Source organism: Silene latifolia, chromosome 6, assembly GCF_048544455.1.
Source record: "Silene latifolia isolate original U9 population chromosome 6, ASM4854445v1, whole genome shotgun sequence".
In the NCBI taxonomy this organism is placed as follows: domain Eukaryota; kingdom Viridiplantae; phylum Streptophyta; class Magnoliopsida; order Caryophyllales; family Caryophyllaceae; genus Silene; species Silene latifolia.
In genome coordinates, this window is record NC_133531.1 from 82,429,906 (window position 1) to 82,456,403 (window position 26,498).

The 26,498-nt window shown below is 36.3% G+C and overlaps 1 protein-coding gene and 1 long non-coding RNA gene across 2 annotated transcripts; both read right to left on the minus strand.

The window, feature by feature from the left end:
* Positions 1 to 9,470: 9,470 nt before the first annotated feature.
* Positions 9,471 to 12,477, minus strand: LOC141586951 (uncharacterized). Its single transcript, XR_012519661.1, has 2 exons — positions 12,095 to 12,477; positions 9,471 to 11,428 (listed from the first exon to the last, which is right to left on the minus strand). It is a non-coding gene; the product is annotated as an uncharacterized LOC141586951 (long non-coding RNA).
* Positions 12,478 to 14,578: 2,101 nt separating this feature from the next.
* On the minus strand, positions 14,579 to 19,693 carry LOC141586952 (fasciclin-like arabinogalactan protein 17). The gene is made up of 3 exons (XM_074408360.1): positions 18,259 to 19,693; positions 15,050 to 15,202; positions 14,579 to 14,903 (listed from the first exon to the last, which is right to left on the minus strand). The coding sequence occupies exons 1-2, from the start codon at positions 19,538 to 19,540 to the stop codon at positions 15,126 to 15,128; spliced, it is 1,359 nt and encodes a 452-aa protein (XP_074264461.1). The 5' UTR covers positions 19,541 to 19,693; the 3' UTR covers positions 14,579 to 14,903; positions 15,050 to 15,125.
* Between the last annotated feature and the right edge of the window lie 6,805 nt (positions 19,694 to 26,498).

Sequence of the window (26,498 nt, forward strand, 5' to 3'; positions counted from 1 at the left end):
GAATGGGAGAATATGTTATGAGGGGTGTACGAGTTAAGCTCGGGTGAGAGGTAACTTTTAGCAGGTGGTAACTTACGTGATCAGGATTGACTAATTGGATGTGATTACGTGTCTATGATGTGTATAAATATTTATGTGGGGTTCTGACCTCACGAGAAGTGGTATGGTGTGATAGTTATAAAGCTGTTATCTAAATGTTCTGTAATATATGTTGGATACGGTAACCTAGTGGAATGATGATTAAAAAGGTAATAATTTGAGTGATCTGGCATGACTGGTTATACTTGTATGTATTCATGATACATGTTAATCTGTGATATGGTAAGAGGATGATATTCATGAGGTTATTATCTGTTTAATTCATATAATATGTTGCGTTGTGATTTAGTAAGTGGATTTGAGTAAGTTTTTCTTGTGCGAGAAGTTATTCGAGTCGGTGTTTATGGGAATTGTATGTAGTTGTGATGTCTATCGATGTGGTTGTTGTGCCTCGGGTGGTGATCCGGGCACGGTACTTAGTGTTGTGATGCGGATATTTTCGCCTGCTGTGTGTGGTTTGTTGGTGACGGTGTTGCGATGCCGTCACCGGTTGTGGTGGAGTAGGCGGGATGATTATGATTCGAGTTTCGAAAGTACATACCAGTCATACATAGATTGTTGTTTTGTTTGATGTTGCTTCCTGTGAGTTTCAGTTTGTACAGATAGACAGTTGTTTTGTTTATTGATGGTTCTTACCAGTTTCAGTTTGGGAATGAGGGTAAAGTATGATATGAAAGAGAGTTGTGTCTGTTTTCGTCGTTGTCGTGGTATAGTGATATTCTGTTGATGGGACACAGTTGTGAGAAGTTGTTACAGTACATGTGATCTTGTTGTAGATGAGGCATTGGTGCACATAGTCATGGCAAGTGATTTGTGGAACATGTGTTGTACTGATATGGACGCTGCAGAGGGTTCATAATCAGATTTTTTGGAAAGTGAGTGTAGGGTGTTTGGAATTAGTGACATGTTAAGTTATGTATGAGTTTTGCGGTAACGAAAGAAAGGAACTTGAGAATCTAGTGTGAGTGTACGTAACAGACGTGGATCGTGAGTTATGCTTTTGGTGATAGGAGTTTTATATAGTTTATATAGAGAGGTATGTCGTGTTGCGGTAATGTGGAAGAGTTAGAGTGTCTCTTATGATCAGGATTTTGTGGTATTGGTTAGATGGCATGCAGAATGAGTTGAGGTATGAGAACTGTTTAAGTAAGAGAGTCTTGGAAATAGGAATGGGTATAAGTGTGAGGGTATAGGCGGTTATCTTTGACATGTGGTGGTGATGAAGATAATGAGAGGATATAGCTAAGGTTCTGGTGTTAGTAAGTTACGAGGACGTAACATTTATCTTAAGAGCAGTAGGATGCGGCAAGGAGAGTTTGATGGTTGTAGGAGTTGCAGCAGATTTGGAAGTTTGAGTCTTAATGGAGAATATAGGATAGATTTGTGTTATGGTTGATTTTGTTAAAAAAGGTCAGGGTCGTGCTTGAAGTAGTTCGATGTTTAGGAATGGGAGAATATTTCGATAGTGTTGAGAGTTGGATGGTGATGTTATGAGTGTAAGTAAACTTCGAGGACGAAGTTCCTTTTAAGGGTGATAGAATGTAACATTCCGTTTGATGTTTATGAGTATCTTGCTATTGGATTTTCTAGTGGATGATATGTTACGGAGCTAGCAGCGTTTGTGGACGGTAGTTGGTTATGTATGGAGTTGGTGTCGTGAGAGATATATATGTGGTAGATACGATATCGTGAGTCATGTTGTGGAAGTAAACATAGTTGGTGGAGTGGGTGTTAAGAGTTCATATTTTATAGGTTGGGTTTTCGATTGAGTTATTAGCTATGTTGTTGTGTCTTGGTCGAGTTAGTATGTTTGTTTTTATGTATGGGTTGGAACTTCGGGGACGAAGTTCTTTTTAAGGAGGGAAGACTATAATACTACGGTTTTATGAGCCTCTGGGTACTCTATCGAGTGGGCCTTACTCTGTCGAGTAAGGATGTTTTGCATTTTAAAATAGTTTCTGGCCTGTAGGGTACTCGATCGAGTAGCCTTGGTACTCGATCGAGTAGGCGGCACTCGATCGAGTACGTCAGTTACTCGATCGAGTGGCTCGGTTTACGGTTAATGTTTTATCAGGTTTTGTTAATGATGGGAGATAAGTATAAAAGGTTGCCCGTCACTTTTCTTAGTTTCTTTTATCTATTCTAAAACCTAAGTGAGGAGAAAAGGAGTTACGTAGTTTGTCTGTCATCGCATCATTAGCAAATACCGGAGCTAGAGGTGTCGGATTTCATCGTTCTTTACACCGTTGTGATCCTTGTATCGAGGGTAAGCTTTATATATAATTTTTATACTGTTTTGTTAAAGTTGGTTAAACCCTAATTTTGGGATTGGGGGTTTTCTATGTTTTGTTGATGTTAGATTGTGATTGTATGATTATGTGCATAGGAGGAGGGTTCATAGAAGAAAGATTTTGAGACAGCTGCTAGATCATCTGAATAGTGATTGCATTCCAGGTAGGGTTTTCCCTACTCAATATTAATGCCATAATGTGTTGGTGGTGATTTGTGATTGTTGATTGTTATTATACGAGTATTGTGAGGGTTGTTGGTTTTGATTGCTGTTTAATAGTTGTGATTGTTTGTATCTGTCTGTGTTCTTCGGGGCGCGTCCCTGGCTGATTGGAGTCACTTGCGGGAGTGGCTTCACGCCCATTATTCGCCTTCTGTGGAACCCGCCACAGAAGGGATGTGCACATTAATGGATTTGGGTTTATCGCTCGACGGAGATGAGCGGGGATTAGGTGGGAACGGCTGCGGTCCCCACTGGCGGCATGGAGTGACCTGTTGTGATGGGCACTCTGGCAGGGCTACACACTTTAGTGTGTAGTCAGTATTGTGGAGTTGGTGATGGAGTTCGGAGTATATCGTGACGATTTTGTGTTGTTTGTTGTGTTGTTGGATTATATAAATTGTGTGATTAGTACTAACCCCGTTTAAATGTTTTAAAAACTGTGGTGATCCATTCGGGGGTGGTGAGCAGTTATTGAGCAGGTATGATATGACGCGTATGGGATAGCTGGGATGAGTCATCACGTGGCAGTTAGAAGTCTTCATTTGTGTCGACGATGTTTTATAGCTTTGATAGTTTTAGCGATGAGACCGTCCGAGAATCTTGTAATTCGATTTCTGATTTTGGTTTTGATCATGTAATCACTTTACACTATATTGTTATTTAAATTATGTTTCTTCATTGTCATTTGATTATCATTGCCTCGGGTAACCGAGATGGTAGCACTTCCATGCCTTAAGTGGTCTTGGTAAGGCACTTGGAGTATGGGGGTGTTACATATTCACACCTCTTGCTGTGGTCCCTGTCGTCATTGGGCCTATCTTCTGTTGGTGGTTTAGGCCACCTCACCTGATCGTCCAATTCCCTCAATGCATTTAACAGGCCTTCAATACCCGTATTGAACCCATATTCAGCTAACCTGGGTGGGTATTTCGAATAATCTCCTTGCCGCGATTTTTCTGCCACTTTGCTGATGTTGGGCCTGCTGTATGGTTTAGTTTTCTTTTCTTTTTTTCTCTGTGAGAATCTTCCTGCTTGTTCTATCGAAGGCTAGTGTTCCTTTTCGGATAGTATATCTTCCTCCAACCCGAGTGCTGCTATTGCGCGTTGCTGAACTTCCTCGAATCTCTCACAGGGATGCATGGTCAAGTCCTTATATAAATCTGAAGCCTTGTCCAAGCCTTGTCGAAAGGCGTTAATAGCTGTTGACGTGTCGCGGCCTCGTATCGCCACCTTTTCTATGTTGAACCTTGTAACACAATCTTTGATCGACTCCCCAATTTCCTGTACGATCCTGTAAGGATCACTAGGTTGCTTTGGAGTCCTTCGGCTGCTAGCGAATTGCCGGTTGAAGGCATTGACTAATCGGAAAATGAGGATATAGACTTGTTAGGGAGGGCTAACAAACCATTTAAGCGCTGCTCCAGACAAGGTTGACCAAAATCCTTTACATATACATGCTTCTTTAGAGGCCCCCGTTGCTGTAGTCACCATCATCTTTTGCTTGTATTGGCTGATGTGATCACACGGATCTGCGGTCCCATCGAAAAGAGTTATCGTTGGGACGTTAAATCCCTTTGGTAAAGTCATAGTAGCTATGGTATCAGTAAAGGGTGAATCAGCGTAGCTATCTGGTGTTGCCATCTTCATAGGTGGTGGCATTCCTGGGACTCTCCTGAGAAGGCTGCGCAACTCCTGGTACTGCTTCTCTATATAGGCTTCCCTTCCCGCTGGTTGTACGTGCGCCAGTGGTTGTGGACAGTGGGTTTCCATTAGGTCCTGGTGACCAGCCGCTGGTGACGCGAGTAACGACGATGTTTCCAGTCCCGAGCTGTTTACCCATGCATATTCTGGCCTACGCAAGACTGGCTCTACAATTAATGGGGTTGCGGATCCCAACTGACCTTGTGAGTGCTGTGGTGCCCTAACACCTGCACTATAGAGATTGGCAGAGTGTAAGAGATTATCCAAAGGCATAGTACCTGATATGGGTATTGGTTCTTGGCGCATTAGTTCGTCATCTGGTGTTAGTGCCCCGAATCCTGTTGGAATCAGGCCTCTTCCCTACTGCGGTGTGGTGTCCATATCCAGACGTGTTACCATATCCTACGGTAGCAAGATAGCCTGCCTTCTACTACTATGTCCTTCTTGTGCTCTCCTGAATCTGGTGCCTTGCGTCCAAGCCGCTGGAGTAGCAGCTTGCTTGCGTAGCTCATCGATCTGGGCTCAGAGGAAGTTGTTATCTGCTTCCATGTGAGACCTCATATTTCTATTCTTGCATTGTATTGTCCTCATGGTTCTTGACAGGGTGTCTACTTCGCTTATCATAATACTAGTGGGCCTTGTTAGGGCCAAATCTTGATATCTGGGTTGCCCCTGATCCTGATGCCGAGGTTGCGCTCCTTTCTCTGGGTGTCCCATATTCTGCTTGCCCTGACTGATACTTGGATCGCTGGCCTGCGCCTTTCCCGTGTGCACCTGATTCGCTGCTTCCTGAGAACTATGGCTCTTCTTAATAATTGGTAATGAAACTGTTCCCTGTGCAGGTACATCGTTCGGTGGCTACGTCGGTGTTGCGGGTGTTGTTGCTTTGGGCTGAGGTGGTGCTCGTGTTGTAGGAGCGCCGTCTGTTCTTCCTGGATTTGCTTCCGAGTGTCCTGACATGCTGTTGTCCTTCATATATTGATTAATGGAGATGACCACTATGCCCCACGGTGGGCACCAAGCTGTTTTGGTATATTTCTACCAAATAGGGTTAAAGTGGTCTAAGTGCCTAATCAATATTACGATTTATGTTTGATGATTTTTGTATGTTGTGACAAGTTATTTGTGAGAGATAATGCGAGTATAAATAAAGAACACAAGGAATTTTGGTTACGCGGAAAACCCGATATGGGAAACAACAGCGAGGAGACGGAATCCCACCAAGATTTTCAGTATAATTCGGTTGAGAGTACAACGAGGAACAAGGCTAAAAATGATGATATTTTGGAGGCTACGGTTTCTCGTGTGTGTTTCTGGATGAGTCTTTGGTCTTGCGTTATGGCACTTATATAGGGAAGCTTTGCATCTAAGGTTCTGTGCTTGCTCCCCAAGTTTTCGAAATTTGGTAACATCTTGGACTTCCTTATTCGGAATTTGGCAACAACTTGGACTTCTTTATTCCACCCGTGGTCTTGTCATCACCCTAGTCCAAATCAAATTCTCCCTCGCATGTTGTCTCATCCGAGATTATCCTGCTCCCAGGCCTGCTTCCTTAGCTCGGGCTATATCCATAAATTGGGCCTAACACTGTAACCTTTGAGATGGATAAGAGAGAGTATAAGACAGTGATGCATGTGTTTGTAAATGACGAATTTTAAATGGTGGTAGTTGATTGTGTTTTCTTTTTGCTGATCGGTTTTTAATCTGTTTTATTGCGCAAACTTTATGATGCTATTAGCTTTGTCATTGGTTGGAATTAATATTACTTACATTTTCACCTAAAAAAACAAACATAAATTGTGTTTTTATCATATTTAATAGGGTTATTTCATAGGAATAATCCAACCTAAGCTCCCTATACTTATAGGAGTTTTAAATCCATCCTAGTATTTAATTGGGAAAAATCTCATCTTTAATGTCATTTAACTTGCATTGATCTCTTAAAAGGGATACCTGTAAAACCGATTACCTTTTCTCTTGAACTCTTTCATCCTAATGAGAAACAAAAACATCACTCAACATCTTCACTTTAATCAATGAACAACCCTAAATTATTTTTCTCCAAATTAATTTCCTCACCAGATTTCCCCTCAAATCATTTTACTGTAACAAATCTTCATCTTCATCTCTCACCCTGAAAACTTATCTTCATCCCTACAACAAACACTCATCATCAAATATGTATAAAAATCCGCATCTCCCTCATGTACATTGAACACCCATCTCCAAATCTCTGACCATCTCTCTTCCATTGCTAAGTGATTAAGACAACAAAATTTATGCAATTAAATTGCCCGGTTACTAAAGGATAAAGATTGTTTAGAAATTAAGAAATGACTCAGATCGATGCGCATATATAATGGAGCATTATTTTGAATACGGTGAGTATGACCCAAAGCTCTGACTATCCAAATGCCTTGCATTCTCTACCTAGGTTCCTTCTGACAATGTTGTCTGACAATGCCAGCACCGAAAAAAACTTCAAACTACTCTCATTTCTTCTGATCCACTTGCCTGCTTGAAAAAAAGAAAATCAAATAAGGGAGGTTCTTATTTGTGGTCGAATGGATGCCTAGGATTAGTCTTCGTCTTCCTCAGCCCCAGCTTCATCCGGACTTCGAATAGCAACAATATGTCTTATAGAAATACACATCTTTATGTCTTTGTTCTCTATACATGAAGGTTGTCCCCCGCGCATATTTATCATCAAGGATTCTTATCATTAAAGTTGCCCTTTCATTATTGATAAATGTGGCTGACCCTAATGCTTTTGAGTTTATTGATAAATGTACGGCCCCATTTGATGAGAAAAATGAAGAACATATAAAGAATAATTAAGAAGAAATGAAGAATTAAGAGAGAAAATGAAAGATGATGAAATAAAAGAGAAGAAAGGAAGGATAAATGATGAACCAGGAAAAAAAAAGATGACATGTTGAGAAACCGACATTTAAAGTTCAATTGTGGTATGAGTTTAATACAAGTTAAATGACGCCAAAGATGAGATTTTTCTCGATTAAACATTAGGATGGATTAATATGAGAAGAGATGTCTTAGGTTGGATTATTCCTACGAAATAACCGTGTATTTAATAAGTGTACATTTACTCGCTCTGTCTCAGTCATTTGTCGTCCTTTCTATTTTAAGAATGAATTTGATGAACAATTTAATCATTCACACTCAATTTGTTCTATTTGTCATTTAATAATTAGTTCATTCCTGTTTTCTAGGTCTTTGTGCGAATACTAAAAGATAATAATTGACCGGGACGGATGAAGTATAATACAATTCATAGATCACCGCTTGACATGGAGGAAATTTTGATGTAATCAAAAGCTAAACATTCAAGCATTGGGTGAATATCATGCATACCACTTCATCAAACTAGAGGTGGCAATCGGGTGGGTCGAGTCGGATTCGAGTTGAGTTAAATCAGGTTCGGGTTATCGTGATGTCGGATTGATTCGAGTCGCGTACGTTTGTGAGTCGGATCGGGTTTAGTCGGATTATTTCGGGTTATGACTTACCTCGGGTATCGGGTCGGAATGTGGAACACTTGGTCGGGTAACGGTTGTTACGGATCGGTCAGTTCGACTGAAAATCATGTAGCAGTTCATATCGAGTCAAAAAAATTCAATACTAAATCTTATCGGGTTATAACAGGTCACAACTTGTCCAATTTTAATTCATTCTTTAATACTAATTATACAATAGTATACATGGATAGTTACTTAGTATAAGACATTGTAGTCAAATTTTTAATTTAAGACTAATTAGCATTTGATGATTGATTATGAATTTATAAACTTAGCATCTCATTTATATAATATTTGAATGTGAAATACCAATAACAATAAATATTTAATTAATTTTATGTTACCAATTTTTGGACATACGACTTACGATAAAATTTGAACCAAATATATAAAAATCAAAAATAGGTAGGTAAAAACAGAACGTATGAGAAATATATTTTGACTCGATTGTGAAATCACCGGAACATAAATTCACTCAAATTCGAATTAACCTAACTGTAATAAACCAAACTCGAATTGACCTGAACCTGAAAATGTAGCTTATAAGTTAGTTAAGTTTATTTAAGTTAACCTTTAAAAAATGAAGTTACTTTAGTTAACTTAAACATAATTAGCTTAAGTTAACTAAGTTTCCTATCTTAACTTAATTAAAGTAAAGTTTACATTTATGTCAAATTCAAGTTAAAATATGTATAGTTAAATTAAATGCAAATTTAAATTTACTTAAGTTAAATTAGTTCAATGTGGCTCAATTAATTCTAGTTTAGTTTATTTCAGTTGAATTTAGATCAATTCAATGCATTCCAACTATATTTAATTCAGTTTAAATCAATTAAGTTCAATTGAGCTACAACCAGTTCAATATAGCTCGATTTAGCTCAATTAAGTTAAGTTAAGTTTAATTTAGCTCAATTAAGTTCAATTCAATTCAGTCCAATTACATTGAGTTCATTTTAGAACAATTAAGTCCACTTCAGCTACAATCAGATCAATTTAGCTCAAATTAAGTTCAGTCTAGTTCAATTTAGCTCAATCAAATTCAATTCAATTCAGTCCAATTACATTTAGTTAAGTTTAGCTAAATTAATTTCAATTTAATCTGTTTAATTTAGCTCAATTTAGCTCAATTAAGTTCAATTCAGTTCAATTTAACTCAATTAACTGCAATTTAATTCAGTCCATTTACATTTAGTTTGGTTTAACGCAATTAAGTTCAGTTCAGCTACAATCAGTTTAATTCAGTTTTGCTCAATTAGCTTCAGGTAAATCTTGCTCAGCTCGGATTCGTTTCGGTCTATATGTATTAAAAGAACTCGTTTTAAAATAAATTTGCATAAAACCGTCTTACTCAAATATCTATGATTTTCGATCGCCCAATATCCCCTATCTATAAAAGCTGAAGCATTTAAAAGCTTCTCATTGGCTGCTGGAATTCTGGGATGAAAAAGACCCACGTTCTACTCTATTGTTTTCATTACCCTCTCTCCTCAAAGTTGTATTTAATTACCCTCTCTCCTCATTTTAGCATATTTCAGAATCTATTCCCTTATATTATATGCTTATGCTTATTACATATGATAAGAATGATGTTAATTAATTAGGATTAAGTTTTAATTTCCAGATTTCAAAAATATGATTACTTGAATTACGAAATAACCAAATTACAAAAAATTACATAGCCAAAAAAATTACATACCAAAAAATACAAATTACAGTCAAAAAATAAATTACAATACATTACAATTACAAATTTCTAATACAAATACAAATTGCTAATTACAAAATTAAGCTAAACAAATATAAAAATGGTAGGCATAATCTCTCACATCGGTGTAACAACCATTCATCATCGAGATTGACTCGGTAACGTTAACTAATTGCCTCATAACCACCGTCGGTGGTGCGGGTCAATAGTTAAGCTACCAATGGTCAACATAAAAAAAATTACCTTTATATTTGAAAAAAACTCAGAATTGTGAGACAAACCATTCATCATCGAAAGTCGGAAACAAGAGCTACCATCACTCCCTTCCTGTAACTTTAACACGATAGTTCATTATCCGCAATTTAATGTAAAATTTAATTTAATCAAACTATACAATAATAATTATCAGGAAATTTATTTTTTTCTTTAAACAAACCATCAAAGCAGCGTATAAGAGAGAACAAATATATCTTCAAATATACCATATATTGGTTAATCCACATTTTAAATTTTAATTTAATAATTAAAATATATCGTTGTCGCACATACGATTATTTTTCCAGATTTGTGTAAAAAAAATACTGTAAAAAAATGCAATTTATTTAGTTTAAACAAACTACACAATAATGCCATATAATTAATCAACATTTTAAATATATCGTGTTTGCATATAGGATTATTTTTCAGATTACCAGATTTGTCTCCAAAAATATTTTAAATGTTAAAAGATGTAGATTTCAAATAAAAAATACCCAATTGAAAAATTCGAATTAATAGGAAAAAAAATTAACGCAACAAAAATTAACCCACTCCTCTAACCAAAAAAAAAATTAACATAACATGAAATTTCATAATAAAATAAAATACAAATTATTTAATTTAAACAAATTAAAAGATTATTTAATTTGAACAAACTAAACATTTCGGAGTAATACCATATGATTAATTTGTCTGCAAAAATAATTTAAATTTAAAAAGTTGTACCAAATGAAAATCCGAAATCTATAAATGAAATTTGATCAAAATATACATTAATTAATCCACATATTAAATATATCGTGTTCTCATATAGGACATGATTATTTTTTCATATTTCCAGACTACCCAAATGAAGAACCGGAATTTTAAACCCAGCAAAAAAATCCAAATTAATAGACACCACAAAAAAAATGTAGACATTATTGTTTGACCGATTACTTCCATAAACCACTCAGTTAACCATAAAATTAACGTAACATAAATTTCAGAAATCAGAATTTTCAGATTTTATCTCGGAAATTTCTGAAAAATATTTTAGCTTTTGCACATGAATAATTAAATAAAAAAAAAACATTAAAAGACACCCCACATTTTTTTACCAAGCTATAAGCAAAAATCGTCAAAAAATAATAATTAAAAGATATAATAATACAGCACCACGAATCTAAATTTTAGGCACCACTACGTAACTCCCAAGTTTGTTAACCGTCAAAAGATAAATAGGACTATCAGAATACATAGTTAACAGATTAAAGAATTATATGACCAAAGCTTAGTTCAAATATAAGATATTAACCATCATTTATACATTGAGAAGCCAGGAAAAGGAGCAGTTCAAAAACGGGTGACAAGAGAAGAAACAGTGGAAGAGAAAGTAATACGTACAAGTAAGTGTTTAGTTTAATGTTTGATTTGATTATGAATGATTCTATCTATATAAGAAATCTTTTATCTTATATAATTTCACTAGAATATGAAATGTAAAAGCACTACGAGCTTAAAGAGTCCAGATACTTAGCGTTATTGAATCAATAATCATTCTATAATCAGAAGGAAGCTATCCAAAGTGAAATATCAATGATCCGGAGTGAAATATGATCTATTCTGGAACACGGCCTACAAAAAACACAACTTTTATCGTTAGACCATTAAAATATACAAAAGAACACAAAATAGATTTAATTCTAATTGAATTAAAAGGATTAAGTCACGGTTTGGATTCGGGGAATGGGGTGGGTCTGACGGGTTAGGGTTGGGTTCTGATTCGAATTAATTAGGGTTTGACTTAGGATTTGTGTTAGGGTCTGGGTTGAGTACGGGTTAGTATCCGGGTCTGGGTTAGATATAGGGATCGGGACGTCGGGTTGGGTTATCGGGTTTCGGTAAAAATACCGGGTTTTGGTTGAAGATCTTGGTTCTGGGTTGAAGTTTTTGGGTTTGATGATGAAGATCTGGGTTTCAAACGCAGAAATTCATCATCAAACACAGAAACTTGAACACCAAAACACAGATCTTCACCCCCAATAAAAATTCATTCATCACCAAACCCAGAAAACTTCCCTAAATAATAAAAAAAATGATTTTTTTTTAATCAAATCAACATACGAACTCATTTCTATAAAAAAACAGAATGTGTAAATTTAATACCATTAAATACTTTTATAAAAAGTCAGAAATTATTAGATCTATGAGAACTTGATGCTTAAAGAAGAAGAAACACATAGATAAGCATGAATCGAACCAAATGAAAAGGAAAAAAAATGAACAAGATTAGAAACGTACCACAATAAATCGATCGCAAATATAGAAGATGAAATTGAAGAGCGGCGAAATATAAACACAGAAATTCATATACACCTGAGTGATCCATGAAGAGAGATTAAGACGGCGGAAATATAGAGGACAAGTGAGATTTGAGCGGAGCAAAATTAGGCAATCATTGAATGTTGTTGACTGATGGCAGAAATACACAGAGATTGTGTAATAATTTGAGAAGGGGTAGTTGGAGATAGCCCATATAGAGAGATTGAGGGTGGCAGCCGTATAGTGAGAGTGAGAGTGAGAGTGAGAGTGAGAGTGTGGATGATTTTAGGGTTTGTGTAGTAACATTTGTGAAGGGTTTATTTATATGGGTCATATAATTTTGATATGGGTCATATAATTTTGATGTACCGGCCCAATTAACATACTTATACTATACACTATAATTATCTTGCCCCTTCCCAAAACACATTACTTATTTTTGGTCATAATACGCATAATATACAATTGGTCTCCCTTTTGACGAGTTATCATTTGTGGCGGATATTTTGTGAGATAAAATGGTAACAAAATGGGTTAGTGGAAAAAGGGGACCACATGAATAGTGTTGCAGAGAGAGAAAAAGTGGGTACATTGTGAGGTAAAATGGTATCCGTCACAAGCTTGTGACGGATATGTCATGTCTTCAATGAGAATTTGTGCATAATATAAACATAAAATAATAGTCTTTTTAAATTATAATTCCTCCTATTCTTAATAATCCTCCCCTTTCATGGAGGGCACGGGAATTAAGGGAGGGGAGTATTATATGATAAAGTATTATAATAGGGTAGGAGATTGGAGAGAGGAAATGTATTGTGTGATTAAAATAAGTATTATTGTGGGATAAGGTGATTAAAATAAGTATTGTTGTGGGATAAGATGATTAAAATAAGATAAAGTATGAGTATTGTGGGGTATTGTTGTGGGGTGGGGTGATTAAAATAAATATAAAAGTTTGTCAAATAAGAAAATAGGGAGATTATTGTGAATAGACGAAAAAAGAAATAGGGAGAGTTATTTAGAATAGCAGGGAGTAGTTTTTATCATAATAATTATAATTTTAATACAAGTATTTATTAAGGCACTATAATATTATCTAATAGTCCTATCTTATTTTATATTAGGAACAAGACGACAATCAAGACGAGTGGTATCACCTATGTATGTCCATATTGATCTAACGTACATCGAATACTACAACCAACATAGTTTATAATGAAATTTTTTAGTATTTGTAAAGTTTGATATTGTCAATTGTCACGGCATTACAAATTTTATCACACTCATTTATATACCACCGTATCTAATGGTAGCGATCTATTATAAACCGGGCATTTTCTAAATATGGACTATTTATATTGTCACGGTATTAAACACTTAATCACGCTAAATTATATGTTCATTTATCTAATGATAGCGCCTGCTATTACGACCACAAATAGGATTATACATCCAGTTGTACCATAAGCATGGTACAACCAAGGTATAAGAATACGAGCTTATATGTATTCTTTCTGAGCTACTTTAAAGTTCATGTTTTTAATGTGTAAATGGATGAGTTCAATACTTTTTAATAAAGCTCATATTCTTTAACATAAAGCTCGGATATTTTTTCACAAAGCTCAAATTCTACACCGTACAACATATACAACTGGTTGTATAGTCCATAAATTGTATTACGACCCGTGCATTTTTTGCACGGGAATAAAACTAGTTCTTACTAAAAACGTGGGAAATACCAAAAATTGTCACTTAAGAGTGGTTTATAATGGGTTTGTCACGTAAGAGTGGTGGCTTTGCTCCACAAAGACACATTCTATGATAAGTTTTGTTTACCATATATTTTTCATTTATGTTCATTTGAAAAATTTTGCCAACTCAAAAGTTTGCAGTTTTTGAATATGAAGAATAAATGGCTAAATTAACCTAATCTCAACTATGTTTTGGTAAATCGACAAAAAATTTACATTAATCTATCATATACAATAAAAAAATATATATATGCACAATTAAAATAGAACGATAAATTTATTCAAACACATAGATTTAAGAGTTAAAATAAACTAAGGGGTAACACTTGTATAATTTTAGTGTACTCTTATATTTCACATTGACATTCCCATGACAAACTAAATAAAAGTACAAAAAAAAACTCTTAATTTATAAATTTAACATTAGTTGTAGTCTTATAGCTAGACAGAGTCTTATTTAGGTTTGCATCGGTTAGTCGAGTCTTACTCGGGTCGGGTTTTTTCATTGTCGGGTTTAATCGGCTTCGGTGTCATGAGGTTCGGGTTATATTGGTTATCGGATGATATTAAAAATCGGGTTATGTCAGATCGGACTGGGTCGGTTTCAGTATATGATTTTTTTTGTATTTTCGGATGCCGGACGGGTTCGATATCGGGCGGTTTGGATCGGTTTTGTCGAGTCGGGTCGGGTTTTGACAGGTCTACATCAAACTATATGACAAGGTACTAGCGTAAATTACTGAAGAGGGGACAAGCCCAAGAGTGTATTTTACATGTAATTCTTGCCACAAAATTGAAGACAGTGCAATTGAAGGCTCCCCCACAATGAATGAATGAATGAAACATAAATCTAAGAAATGGATGAATGTGCGTCTAATTTACAAAATTACCAAAATTGGTCAATATAAATATATAATGTATATTCTCCTTTGCTTGCTTGCTGTGAATCTGAGGTAGATTCCATGGTGATGAGCTAGAAAACTTCGATTTCCAAGCTCATGTATAATGATAAATCAACAAATTTTTCATTCCTACAACTGCAAAATAGACAAGAAAATTATATTCATATTAGAGATAATCTGAGAATAATAATTATTGAGATATCAAAACTAATTAATTTTGTTAGTCATTTCCTATATATCTAGGTATTAAAAAAGGTTCATGCAAGTAAACATTGACTTACCTTTGTATATATATCTAAGATTTGAATTGATCCCGTAGAACTTTGACTAAATCATCAAGTAGAATTAATCAAGTCGTCATTCATCACACAACTTAAAATGAGAATCTTGTCGTAGTGCTCCAGCTAATTTGCAGGCTGTTTGTAGGAATTTCCCTGCATGCATCATTAATCAAGTCAATGTCTACTCTTAGGCCATGCACTGCACGTACGTGCTTAATTTGACTTTACAATTAAAATATTTACCCATTTTATAAGATTAATTTCATGCTTGATTACTTGTATAACTTAGAGCAAATAATGCGTATTGACAGTTATTATGTAGCTGTACCAAATCCAAGAAAGCGTGACCGATTCACCAAGATCTTTGTGACTTTAATTGAGTGCATCATTCTGCAAGTAACTCAATTGTTCTTAAGCAATGTTTGCAAAATATTTCAGAAAGACAATTCCCTCCAGTAACATACCGACTACTTTAGTAACATGAATATGTTGTACAGGGGCGAATTTTGGGGGGGCGGGGGGAGGGGGAGGGGGGGCACGTGCCCTCACGTGACACAAAAAAAAAAAAAAAAAAAATTTAAAAAAAAAAAAATGACGATAAACACAACCCAGAGACAGAAACAAAATTAGATTTTTCTTAGATTTTTCCTTTGTAATTTACCATGTATTGACGATATTTGAATTTTAATGTATAAATGTTGTCCGCAAATTGTATCTTTGAATAATAATGTTACTCCGTATGAGTTTCTAGTCTATCTTTTAAGACATACTATTCCGTAGTTCAGAGTTCTTAGGGACGATCCATTGGTGATATATTTGAAAAGTTTTACCTTCTAAAATTGTATCGAGTATTACGCCTCCCTTTTAAACAATCTTATAAATCTTTTACTTGTATAGGCTTAGGGTATTGATTCTTCTTTACAAAACATATATTAGACATTTGATCATAACAATGAGGAGCAGGACTCACTTCAGACGACCTATTCATCTGAAGGTTTCAAACGGGCCTTATGTAACCAATTTAAAAAGATTGCATTTTATGGTAAAATATTTATTTAAAAATAGTCATATTTAACTATAAAAATGGTCATATAAAGCCTGTCTAAGGCCTTCGGACAATGAAACGAGAATTTGTGAACAGTGAGATTAAGCCTAAAGAAACAAAGCAACCCCAAGTTAAAAAAAAAAAAAAAAAAAAAAAAAAAAAAAAAAAAAAAAAAAAAGCTGAAAAGTGAAGACCCACAGAAAATGAGCATTATTTTCATGCGGTCAAAATGAAAAGGAAATGCTCCAAAATTGGTGGGTCATCCCAACCCAACTTGAGTTAAGGCCTGGACAAAGAAAACTTAATTCATTCCCGGTATGTTTTGATACAAAAAAGCTTATTAATGTGCAAAGTTGTACTGAAATACACCAACTACCTTCAATTATTTCGCCAGCTAAATTAAGGCACACAATGGCCCTTATAGGGCTGTTAACTCAGTGGTCCGGACCAAAGACCAGACTGGACCGGACTATTTGGTCCAAATTAGACCGGACCGAATTTTGTTTGGTCCGGTCCACGGTCCACCTATTTACTCTACTTTGGTCTTGGTCTTGGTCCGGACCAACCCGAATGGGCCGCGGACGGACCATGGGCCAAGAAGTTATGTAATAAAAGAATTTTTAAATTTGTAATATTATTGATTTTATTTTCTACTTTGTTTACATGTATTATAAGATGTGTAATTATGTAGTTAAATCTCGTAAGAAAATAATGTTGTTTATATTGATCATTACGAACTTCTCGAGTTCAAGTTTTATATGGTAAAACATGTCAATGACAATAATATTTGGTCCATTATGGTCCATTTGGTCCGGTCCGGTCTGGTCCACGTGTTTTTGTGGTCCAGACCGGACCGGACCAATATTAATATGGTCCGATCCTCGGTCCACCTCTTAACCCTTATTTGGTCTTCGGTCCAGAGAATTTGATCCGGTCCGGTCCGGTCCCGGACCAATGAACACCCGCCCTTAATATGCTGTCGTTTAACGAATGACCAAATTATTGGCCTATCTTTGTCACACCATAATATCTTGCTCCTTGTCAATTTTTACCTTGCTTAGCTAACCCTACCAAAGATATTTCTTACTCTACATTTTTAATTATCAGCTACTTTTGCTATAGACGGATATAGCTATAGACGAGTCAAATAATTTAAAAGTGATGACATTTTTTGCCCCTATCACCCTCCTTATTGTTTGTCCTATTAAAAATGTAGTATTAAATTTGGTTCGTCTTTAGTTATAGACGAATATGTGCTGTTTATAATGAGATTTTGTGTTTATTTATAACCAATCCCCATCCGCACCTAAATCAAACTTGTAAAAAAATTATCTAAGACTTGAAATTTCAATATTTATTGGATCAAAATAAATTTTAAATTATATCGTTGATATTTGATAAACTATAAAGTCAAATTATATGTAAAAATTTTATTGAGAAAGCAGTTATAGATTATAAAATTAGAAAATCGGGAAAGTGGTGATTGACGACCCTCATAACTTTGTACAATTGTGAAATTAACCCCAATAACTTTCAATTGGAGTGATTAAACCCATAAGTTACATAATAAGTGAAATTAACGCCTTTATCAAAATCTCACGATTTTAAAAGTTCTTCTATTGCATTTAAAAGTTGGTTCTTATTTTTAAGAACCAAGTTCTAAAATAAGAACCAAGTTCTAAAATATTGAAAAATGTACAACCAATAAATATAACTTTGTAAAATGTGAGAAACCATTTTACATTATTTATTTATGATTTTTTTCCATCTAAAAACTTCGTATAAATTTCTTCTATTGTAAACCAAAATTCTTAAAAATTGGGGTTGGTGCATGTGAAGAATTTTATATAAAATTCTACTATTGCTATTGCTCTAACATTGCAATAGAGTACACCCAGCAACATCACACATCTACATGTGCACCAAAATCGGCTTGTCAGTTGTCACATATTTTTCCCCAATAGCAAAAGGAATGAATAATATACTTGCACAGAGTGAGTTGCAATTATCTACTCGTTCTTCGGACTCAGTTTACCGTGTCAAATGTAAAGCAAATACTTAAAAATGATGATTAATTAGCCAGCGAGGTAAAACTTAAAAATGACGATTAGTAAAAACATAGAGAAAATGCGCAAAATAATGAGTAATAATTAGATTAAATTACCTTTTCTTTGCTTAACAACAACCTTCTTCTTGACGGTAGATGGAGCTTCGGAGTCTTGTATCGGAAATAAAACCCCATCAATACCCTGAACCGAAATCCTACCATCCGTATAAATATCCGGGTCGAACAAATAAGCCGACCCATCACCCTGCCCAAACCGGACCGAACCATCTGCCTCCTCAGCATCAACCTTATGTGGCAAACGCAGCGTTTCATACCTCACCTTACCAAAACGCCTCACTGAACTGTACATACTCTCCTCTGTCTGATACTCTGGTATAATGTGGTAGTACATTATTTGCTCAGGTGCACCAGGTTCACTTAACTGGTCAGTTGTCACTTTACTCATTGCCTCGTCGTTCGGGGCTAAAACGGTAATTACGTACCCCTCTGATACTAATCTCCCCATTTCTGTAGCTAATGAGGTTAAGTTGACTAGGATGTCAGCGAGTTCGTTGTAGCCGCCGTAATGTAGCAGTGTGTGGATGAAGTCTTTCACCTGGCGTTCGCCGTTGAAATGGTGCTGCGCCCCACCGGGTCCTGGCGCTGGCGCAGGGGCTAATACTGGTCCCGGCGCCAGTGCGTCAAAAATGGGGACGGTTGGAGGAGACCCTGTAACCGGCCCCATCTTTGACAGCCGACGGTTGGTCGTCCTTGGATCAACCGTTGGGGAACCTCTTGGTAGCACGGCTGAGATTGAGTGTAGCTCCCGTCGGCGGTTGAAGTCCTCAAGGACTGATTGTGGGACCAGGAGCTTGTTAATTCCGTGGATCAGGCCGTCTGGTCTAACCACGGATTTTGGATAAACCACCTCCGCTGAGTCGTCGACCAACATTTTCATATTGGTCCAAGAGAGGCGGAGGTGGTGCTTGGACAATGCCCTTTGTCGAGACGACTTAATCCAATGGATTGAGTCGACTCGAGAAGGGACAATGTGATGAAGAATGAGAGTTTGGAGGGACTTGAGATTTCGAGGCTCAAGCAAAAATTGCTTGAACTCGGAGTCCAAGTCCCGCTCAAGAACCTCATTCTCCGGAGCTAAGATGGTAAGGTTATGTTTCCCTACCATGTTCTCAAGGGATTGGAGTAAAAGCGCCTTCTCGACCAACTCCGCCAACTCAGTGTAACGCGAGTCGAGAAGGGCTACCAAGATTGAATTGGAGTTTATCAAACCAGCAGCATTGGGTTGATGAGTATTACTTGATGCAAATGCGGAAGAAAGAAAGAGAAATGTTATTAGAGAAAGTTTGGAAAAGCCATGGAAAAGAGAAGATGAAGCCATGGCGCCTAATAATGTTGACAAACCAAACCTGTGGACTACTTAGTTTTGGAGCTTTATTATGAGATTATTATGTCTTGTGTTTTGTGTAAACAATGAGAGTGAAGCATGTGAATATAAGGAAGGTTTTTGTGGAGTTGTTTAAACCGATCAAATAAATGGAACAATTTGTTTGAGGAAGATATATATAAACAACACAAGGAGACGTGGGAAATGGGGTTCAATAACGCTGTTATTACTTTAATAATACGGAGTACTTTGTAATCTTCCTGCTAGCTATAGCACATTATGAGTTTAAGACAGTCTGTAATCTCTGTATAGGAAAACCCTACACGTAATTCTTGTTTAACAGATTTTTTAATGGAATAAAAAGTAAATTAGATTTTACTCCCTTTTGAAATACGTTTTGCTAAAATTACTCCCTTTTAAAACAATTTGCTAAAACTACTTCCATAACTTCACCTCAGGCAAGAAATTGCTCCCAAAACCCAACTCAGGCCTAATATTCGGTCGTTTTTTGAATTTTTCCCCCTTTTCTCTATTTTCATGACCAATTTGCCCCTGAAATCCCTTCACCTTTATGTATGGATTTCCTGTGCACACGCCTTTGTGGTGGTTGTGCCGCCTTACAGCCGTCATCCACCCCGTGCCTTGGACAATCCAACCGCCGCCTCTTTTCCGCCAGTCACCCTCCCTCCTTCCTCACTCATTCTATTGACTTTTGATAAGGCCGCTACAATCATACCTCCATTGAATTCTGAAAATGTCCCCATCAACAATGTTTTGGGCAAAACCCATCAACAATTTCTGAAAATCATACCCTAAGAGACTGATTTTTTGGGCAAAACCCATCAACAATGTCTCCAAATTTGACGGAAAATTTCAGATTTGTGAGTCATTCCATTTCTGAACTGCTATTAATAACATCAGTCTTTCGTTTTCTGAGAGTGGGAAATCGTTGCAGTTCATTAACTAGACAACGATGGTGGGTGACGCTGAGCGACGTGCGTGGTGGATGACAGCAAGCCTTTCGGTGGGTGACGATGAGCGGCGTAGTGGCCGGGTGATGTGAGGATGAGAAAAGAATATAACATGATTTCAGGGGCAAACTGGTCATAAATTGAGAAAAAAGACGAAATATTAGGCACGAGATGGGTTTTGGGAGCAATTTCTTGCCTGAGGTAAAGATATGGGAGTAATTTTAGCAAATCGTTTTAAAAGGGAGTAATTTTAGCCAAACGTGTTTTAAAAGGGAGTAAAATCTAATTTACTCTGGAATAAATCAATACTATATATTAATTCCAGAAACCAAGGGATTTCAATGTAATTAAATAAATCTATACAAATTAATTATACTATATAGTTTTAAATCACTAGCACCGTGTGATGGACCCGATTAAGGGATCTCAATGCAAATATTATATAGTTTGGGTTAAAATTAAATTATATAGAAGCTTGATAATTTTCCTAAATATTTGTAAGATACTAAAACATGGTCAATTTCCTTAAAATAAAATAATTAATTAAGATGGTCAATTTCCATAAAATAAAATAATTAATTAAGATGGTCAATTTTAAGGAGACTAAAAGAAAAAAGATGTTTGATAATTTTCCTAAATATTTATAGAAGACTAGAAGATGGTCAATTTCCTTAACATAAAATAATTAATTAGTATAAACATGCACACTTATGATATTAATTATTATTATCATAAAATTATATACTCCCTCCATTCAACAATCACCCCATTTCAATATAATACCCCTCACATATAATGGAGAAATGCGGTGATAAATATTGAATGGAGGGAGTATTAAATTTAAAATGTATGCAATTTTATTAAACTTTATAGTTTATTATATGTATAGAGATGTTAATTATTTAACATACAAAAATATAATATAACTAAGTTATAAATAATTAAATTAGATTCCATAATATATAATATTGCATAATTCTTTCGATTTGATTTAATGCATATATGTAATATATTTATATAAATATATAATCCTTTTAAAATTGCATGCCTAAGTAGTAAAAGTAATTTCGTCAGTAAAGAAAAGAATTGTAGTAACATTGGATATATTTATATGATAGTAATCACTCATTTGAATAGTAAAAGTAAAAACAACAACAAGAGTAGAAACAACAACAGGAGTAGTGAAAGTGGTAGAAACAACAACAGGAGTAGTGAAATAATCAATATTAATGAGGCAATAGTGAAAGTAACAATAATTACGCGGGAGTAGTGAAATTATCAATATTAATGCGGCAATAGTGACAGTAACAATAATTACGGCGGGAGTAGTGAAAGTAACAATGATTAGGGGCAAGTAGTGAAATGTTATTACTATTGTTTCATTAATAAGAGCAAAATATTAGTAGCGGGAGTAGTGCATTTGTCTCAAAATTTATTTCATCGTAATTTTAGGATATGTCATAGAAAAATATATTAGTGATAAATTTATGGGTTATGCAAATTTTATTTAATGAAAAAAAAAATTTAATGGTAAGTAGAGGTAGCCCGGGCGAAGCCGGGCACCAATACTAGTTATCGCTTTAATCTTGGACCAGTTTCAGTTCATCAAATTATCGAGTGGGGTTTTTGAGTGTTCATAAATTATATTCTAATTTGATTATATTAAAGGACTCCTAGTATTTTGTTTAATTGGAATTTACGTGCTTTAGAATGAAGATTAATCAAAGGGGTTTTTGAGTTGTCATACAAAAAAACAATTGCTTGCAGGAGATGTCTTGCTTTTTAGAAGATTAAAAAAATGTGCTTAGGAAGATGCCACGAACCACCCTCTTGGTAAATCTACCTTCCATGGCTGCTTTTGGAAGTATCATGGCAGTGCCATGGATATTATTGTTAACAAAGATATCTACGCGTTTACATAATAATTGGACTAAAGTTGAAAAGGAGTGGATTTGGTATTTTATTATCCCATTATTTATTGGATTTAAATACCATTTTATTTGATAATTTAAAACATGTTTTTTTTGTAAAGAAATTTATATGAGATTAAAAGTAATACTTCTCAATACCTCATCTTTTTCACCGCATTGCCCCTGTGGCGTACTTTCCCTATTAAATTTCTACACTCATATTGCGTAAGTGCACCTCATTCTTGCCTCACAACATCTTAACTGATCCAGTCGCATGGGAAAAATGTTAGTTTTGCTGATAATTTAGGTGAAGATGTTCGTGACCTGCAGCAGGTGCCAAGGATCAGGCCAACTCTGATCAGGAGTCAGGCCACTATCCTAACCACAGTGCTCTAATAATGGCCACTGCCAGGCATGCTTTGGGAGGTCCCAAGTATCAGTACGAGCCCAACCACCAGCTGCCACCATGGTCAACTGAAACCTTGTTCAACTAAGCTAAAAAAAGTCCTAAGGACCCAGGCTTAATTCACACTACATCCAAGAGAAAAGCAAGCTGAAAACAAGTTGCAGATAGGGACATAAAGGATAAAGCAGATTGCCATTCCTGGCTAAACAAGGGGAGCGTTGTTGTCAAGGTCCTTTTTGTTTGTCTCTCCATGTTTCAAATGTCACCTAGAGCCAAAGTCAAGGCCTCAACTGCATCAACTCGTCCTTATACTCCAAGCCAAAGCAGCACAACAGTCATGGAAGCAACCTGTCACTATCAACTGCAATTTCTCTCTTTTTTGTTTCAGTTTGCTTTAAATAATTTTGTGATCATTTGTAAAATATTTCTATCACTTTGTTTGTATCTTAAGAACTAATCCTGACCCTTAGATGAAATTTCTAGGGTTATTTTGTAACATAATTCCAAGGGAAACGCCTATATAAGGACCTCTACCCCATCTGTATTCACGCAGTTTTTGATGAATATTAAACCTGAGATTTCTCTCAATTTAAAACCTCTTTAACTTGTGCTTAGTTTGTAGTTAAGAGTCAGGCCTGTTAACATCTTGTGCTTAGACCGTAGATGTTAAACATGTGGGTTAATATCCGTATACTACCCCTTTAATTGTAGGACTATAACGTAAAATTTACATGTGAATATAGTCATAAAACATAAAAACAGTAGAGAAACGATAAGAAGCAAGTAACAACCTCGGGTCCTTTAAATTGCGGCGTAAAGAACAGAAATCAAAGCAGATTTCCTCCTAATCGTCGCACCCAAGACTTGTCCGAGATATGCCCTTGTGCTAGAACGGTGTTCTCCGATTGCCTTGCAATATTGGGAGAACTGATGTGAGTTTTTCACTGGATGAGAGATCCGAATTTCGAGAGGCACTGTTCTCGAAACCCTAATTTATTTTGCCAAATGAATGATTAGGTTACAAAGAGGAGAGACTCCCTCTTTGTATGGTTCGGCCGTGAGTTTCTCATAGGGAGAGTGGGCTTTCCACTTTCTCTTATTTTTAACTCATGGTACGATCCGAAATCCTAAATGTATATGACACGGTCGATTATAAATCGTTATCGGTTATCGGAAATTAAGGCATCGGCTAATAATACGGGTTAGCTGAATTATTAATACGTGTCCGACAAAACAAAGATTGTATAATTATATTCAATATACATTTAATTAAATATAAAACGTTTATATTCAATTTTACGAATTAATCGCTTAATTCGCCTTAGCCAATGATATTTAATCCGTATTAAATATAATATCTCAACATCACATATTTGACTAATTACTAGTCAAATAACTCGGACTAACGGGTTAGTCAATTTTGGCATCTACATGACAAGATTCTCATACCGTCACATCTCTCGAACGTATCCTATAGGTGTGACTTTTAGGGACGATTGATCATCGCCATCCGTATGACAATAACGTCAAACTTATCTAGCAAGCCAACCGTTATTGATAAACGTGGATCAAGTGATAATAATACCAAAAGTATGCCCTTTGATCCTTTTAGAGATTTATAAGTCCTTGCACTAGTCGTTAAGGACACCAACCCCAACAAGCTCCCACTTGTCCGTACAAGTGTATGTGCAATGACGTTATCCGCACTAACTGGAGGACACAAGCTCCAACAAACTCCCACTTGTCCGAACAAGTGTATGTGCGATAACCGATTCTCATATTCATTTAAAATTTCTCCCACTCAATGTAAAACAATTTGCGGATCCGGATCCACAAAGGTCGTATTTTACAATCGATCTGTATCTAGAGTGGTTTCCCCGACTAGAGAGTAACTTAACCGATAAAACGAATCCGTATCCGAGCATGGCCATGCATTTCGATTCTGACTCCTCGAGTGGCCCCGAGAAATATCGAGTACACGATAAAGGCTGAATATTTCCTTCAACTCGACTCCTTCCGATCTAAGCACAACATGAAATGACCCAGAAAAAATCTACTTGGCCCCCAGTTACGGATGACCGTGAGAAAGAAACCAAAGTCACCCAAAATCCGCCGTAGTCTCAAGAGATAGTCGATAGTCAAAGAATCGACTCTTAGGATCACCATGGAAGTCCTATCCACGACCGGGCACGAATGTTATAAAACATTTAGGACTCCACGTCGATGTCACAATTGTGTCCTACGAAATATCCGTATAAATCGCCTCGTGATTGGTGGTCAACCGGTTGACTTATGGCTCGTTGAACCCACCATCAACCAACGTCACAGAATAATTGCCAGAGTTATCAGCTCATGTGGGCAATTAAGGACTAACAAGATATGATGTTAGTTGATTCACTTTGTGGTGTTCAAAATTGTCGTACAATTCCACATGAAAAACAAAATATATATATAAATATCAAAACGATGATGTCGTATAGAGTACAAACGAGAATGAATCTAATCCATAAAAGGTACTACAACTCGGGGAACACGTTTGATTCCCATGGAATTAACGTGCCCTTCATGCTTATCTTGTCGTAATGCTTTAGTGAGAGGATCTGCTATGTTATCATCGGTAGCAATCTTTTCTATCACTACTTCCTTTTGCTCCACGTAATCTCGGATTAGATGAGCTTTCCGTTGTACATGTCTAGACTTGTTGCTAGACTTTGGCTCCTTAGCTTGGAAGATGGCACCACTATTGTCGCAATAGATGGTGATCGGGTCATTCGAACTAGGCACTACGGATAGTCCATGTAAGAATTGACGCATCCATATCGCTTCCTTTGTTGCTTCAGACGCGGCATAGTACTCGGACTCGGTCGTAGAATCTCTTTATAACAGTTTGTTTGAACTCTTCCGGTGATGCGCGCCATTAAGAGTAAAAACGAATCGAGTCGAGATTTCGAGTCATCTCGATCCGTTTGGAAGCTAGCATCTGCGTGCTTAGGTTGCGCATAGCGTTTGAGAGCCTCCATAAGTCAATGCCCAATCTTTAGTCCTCCGTAGGTACTTAAGAATGTTCTTGACAGCCAACCAATGTGGTTCACCTGGTTCTTTGTTGGAATCGACTTGTCATACTCAATGCATATGCCACGTCCGGACGTGTGCATATCATGGCATACATGATTGATCCTATAGCCGAAGCATAAGGAATCCGTGTCATGCGCTCTTTTTCTTCCGGTGTCTCTGGTGCCTGAGACTTGCTCAAATGCACCCCTGGAGCCATAGGAAGGAACCCCTTCTTGGAGTTAGTCATCTTTGAATCTCTCTAGGACTTTGTCTATGTAAGACTCTGATCGAGAGATAACATCCGTCGTGATCTATCTCGATAGATACGGATGCCAAGAATTCTTTGTGCCTCTCCCAGATCTTTCATCCGGAAATGGTTTTTCAACCATACTTTCACCGAAGTTAAGAGAGGTATGTCATTCCCAATCGGAGTATATCGTCAACATACAATATTAGGAAGACAATCTTGCTCCCACTCGACTTGATATATAGACATGGTTCCTCGACCGATCGAGTAAATCCATTGTCTTTTATCACTTGGTCGAAGCGATGATTCCAACTCCTTGATGCTTGCTTAAGTCCATAAATGGAACGCTTAAGCTTGCACACTT

Excerpts from the sequence above, each read along its gene's own strand:
- LOC141586952 (XM_074408360.1), bottom strand. The coding sequence starts at position 19,540 with ATGGCTTCATCTTCTCTTTTCCATGGCTTTTCCAAACTTTCTCTAATA. Across the intron at positions 15,203-18,258 it reads TGTTGTTAAGCAAAGAAAAG|GGAAATTCCTACAAACAGCC; the intron begins GTAATTTAATCT and ends TGATGCATGCAG.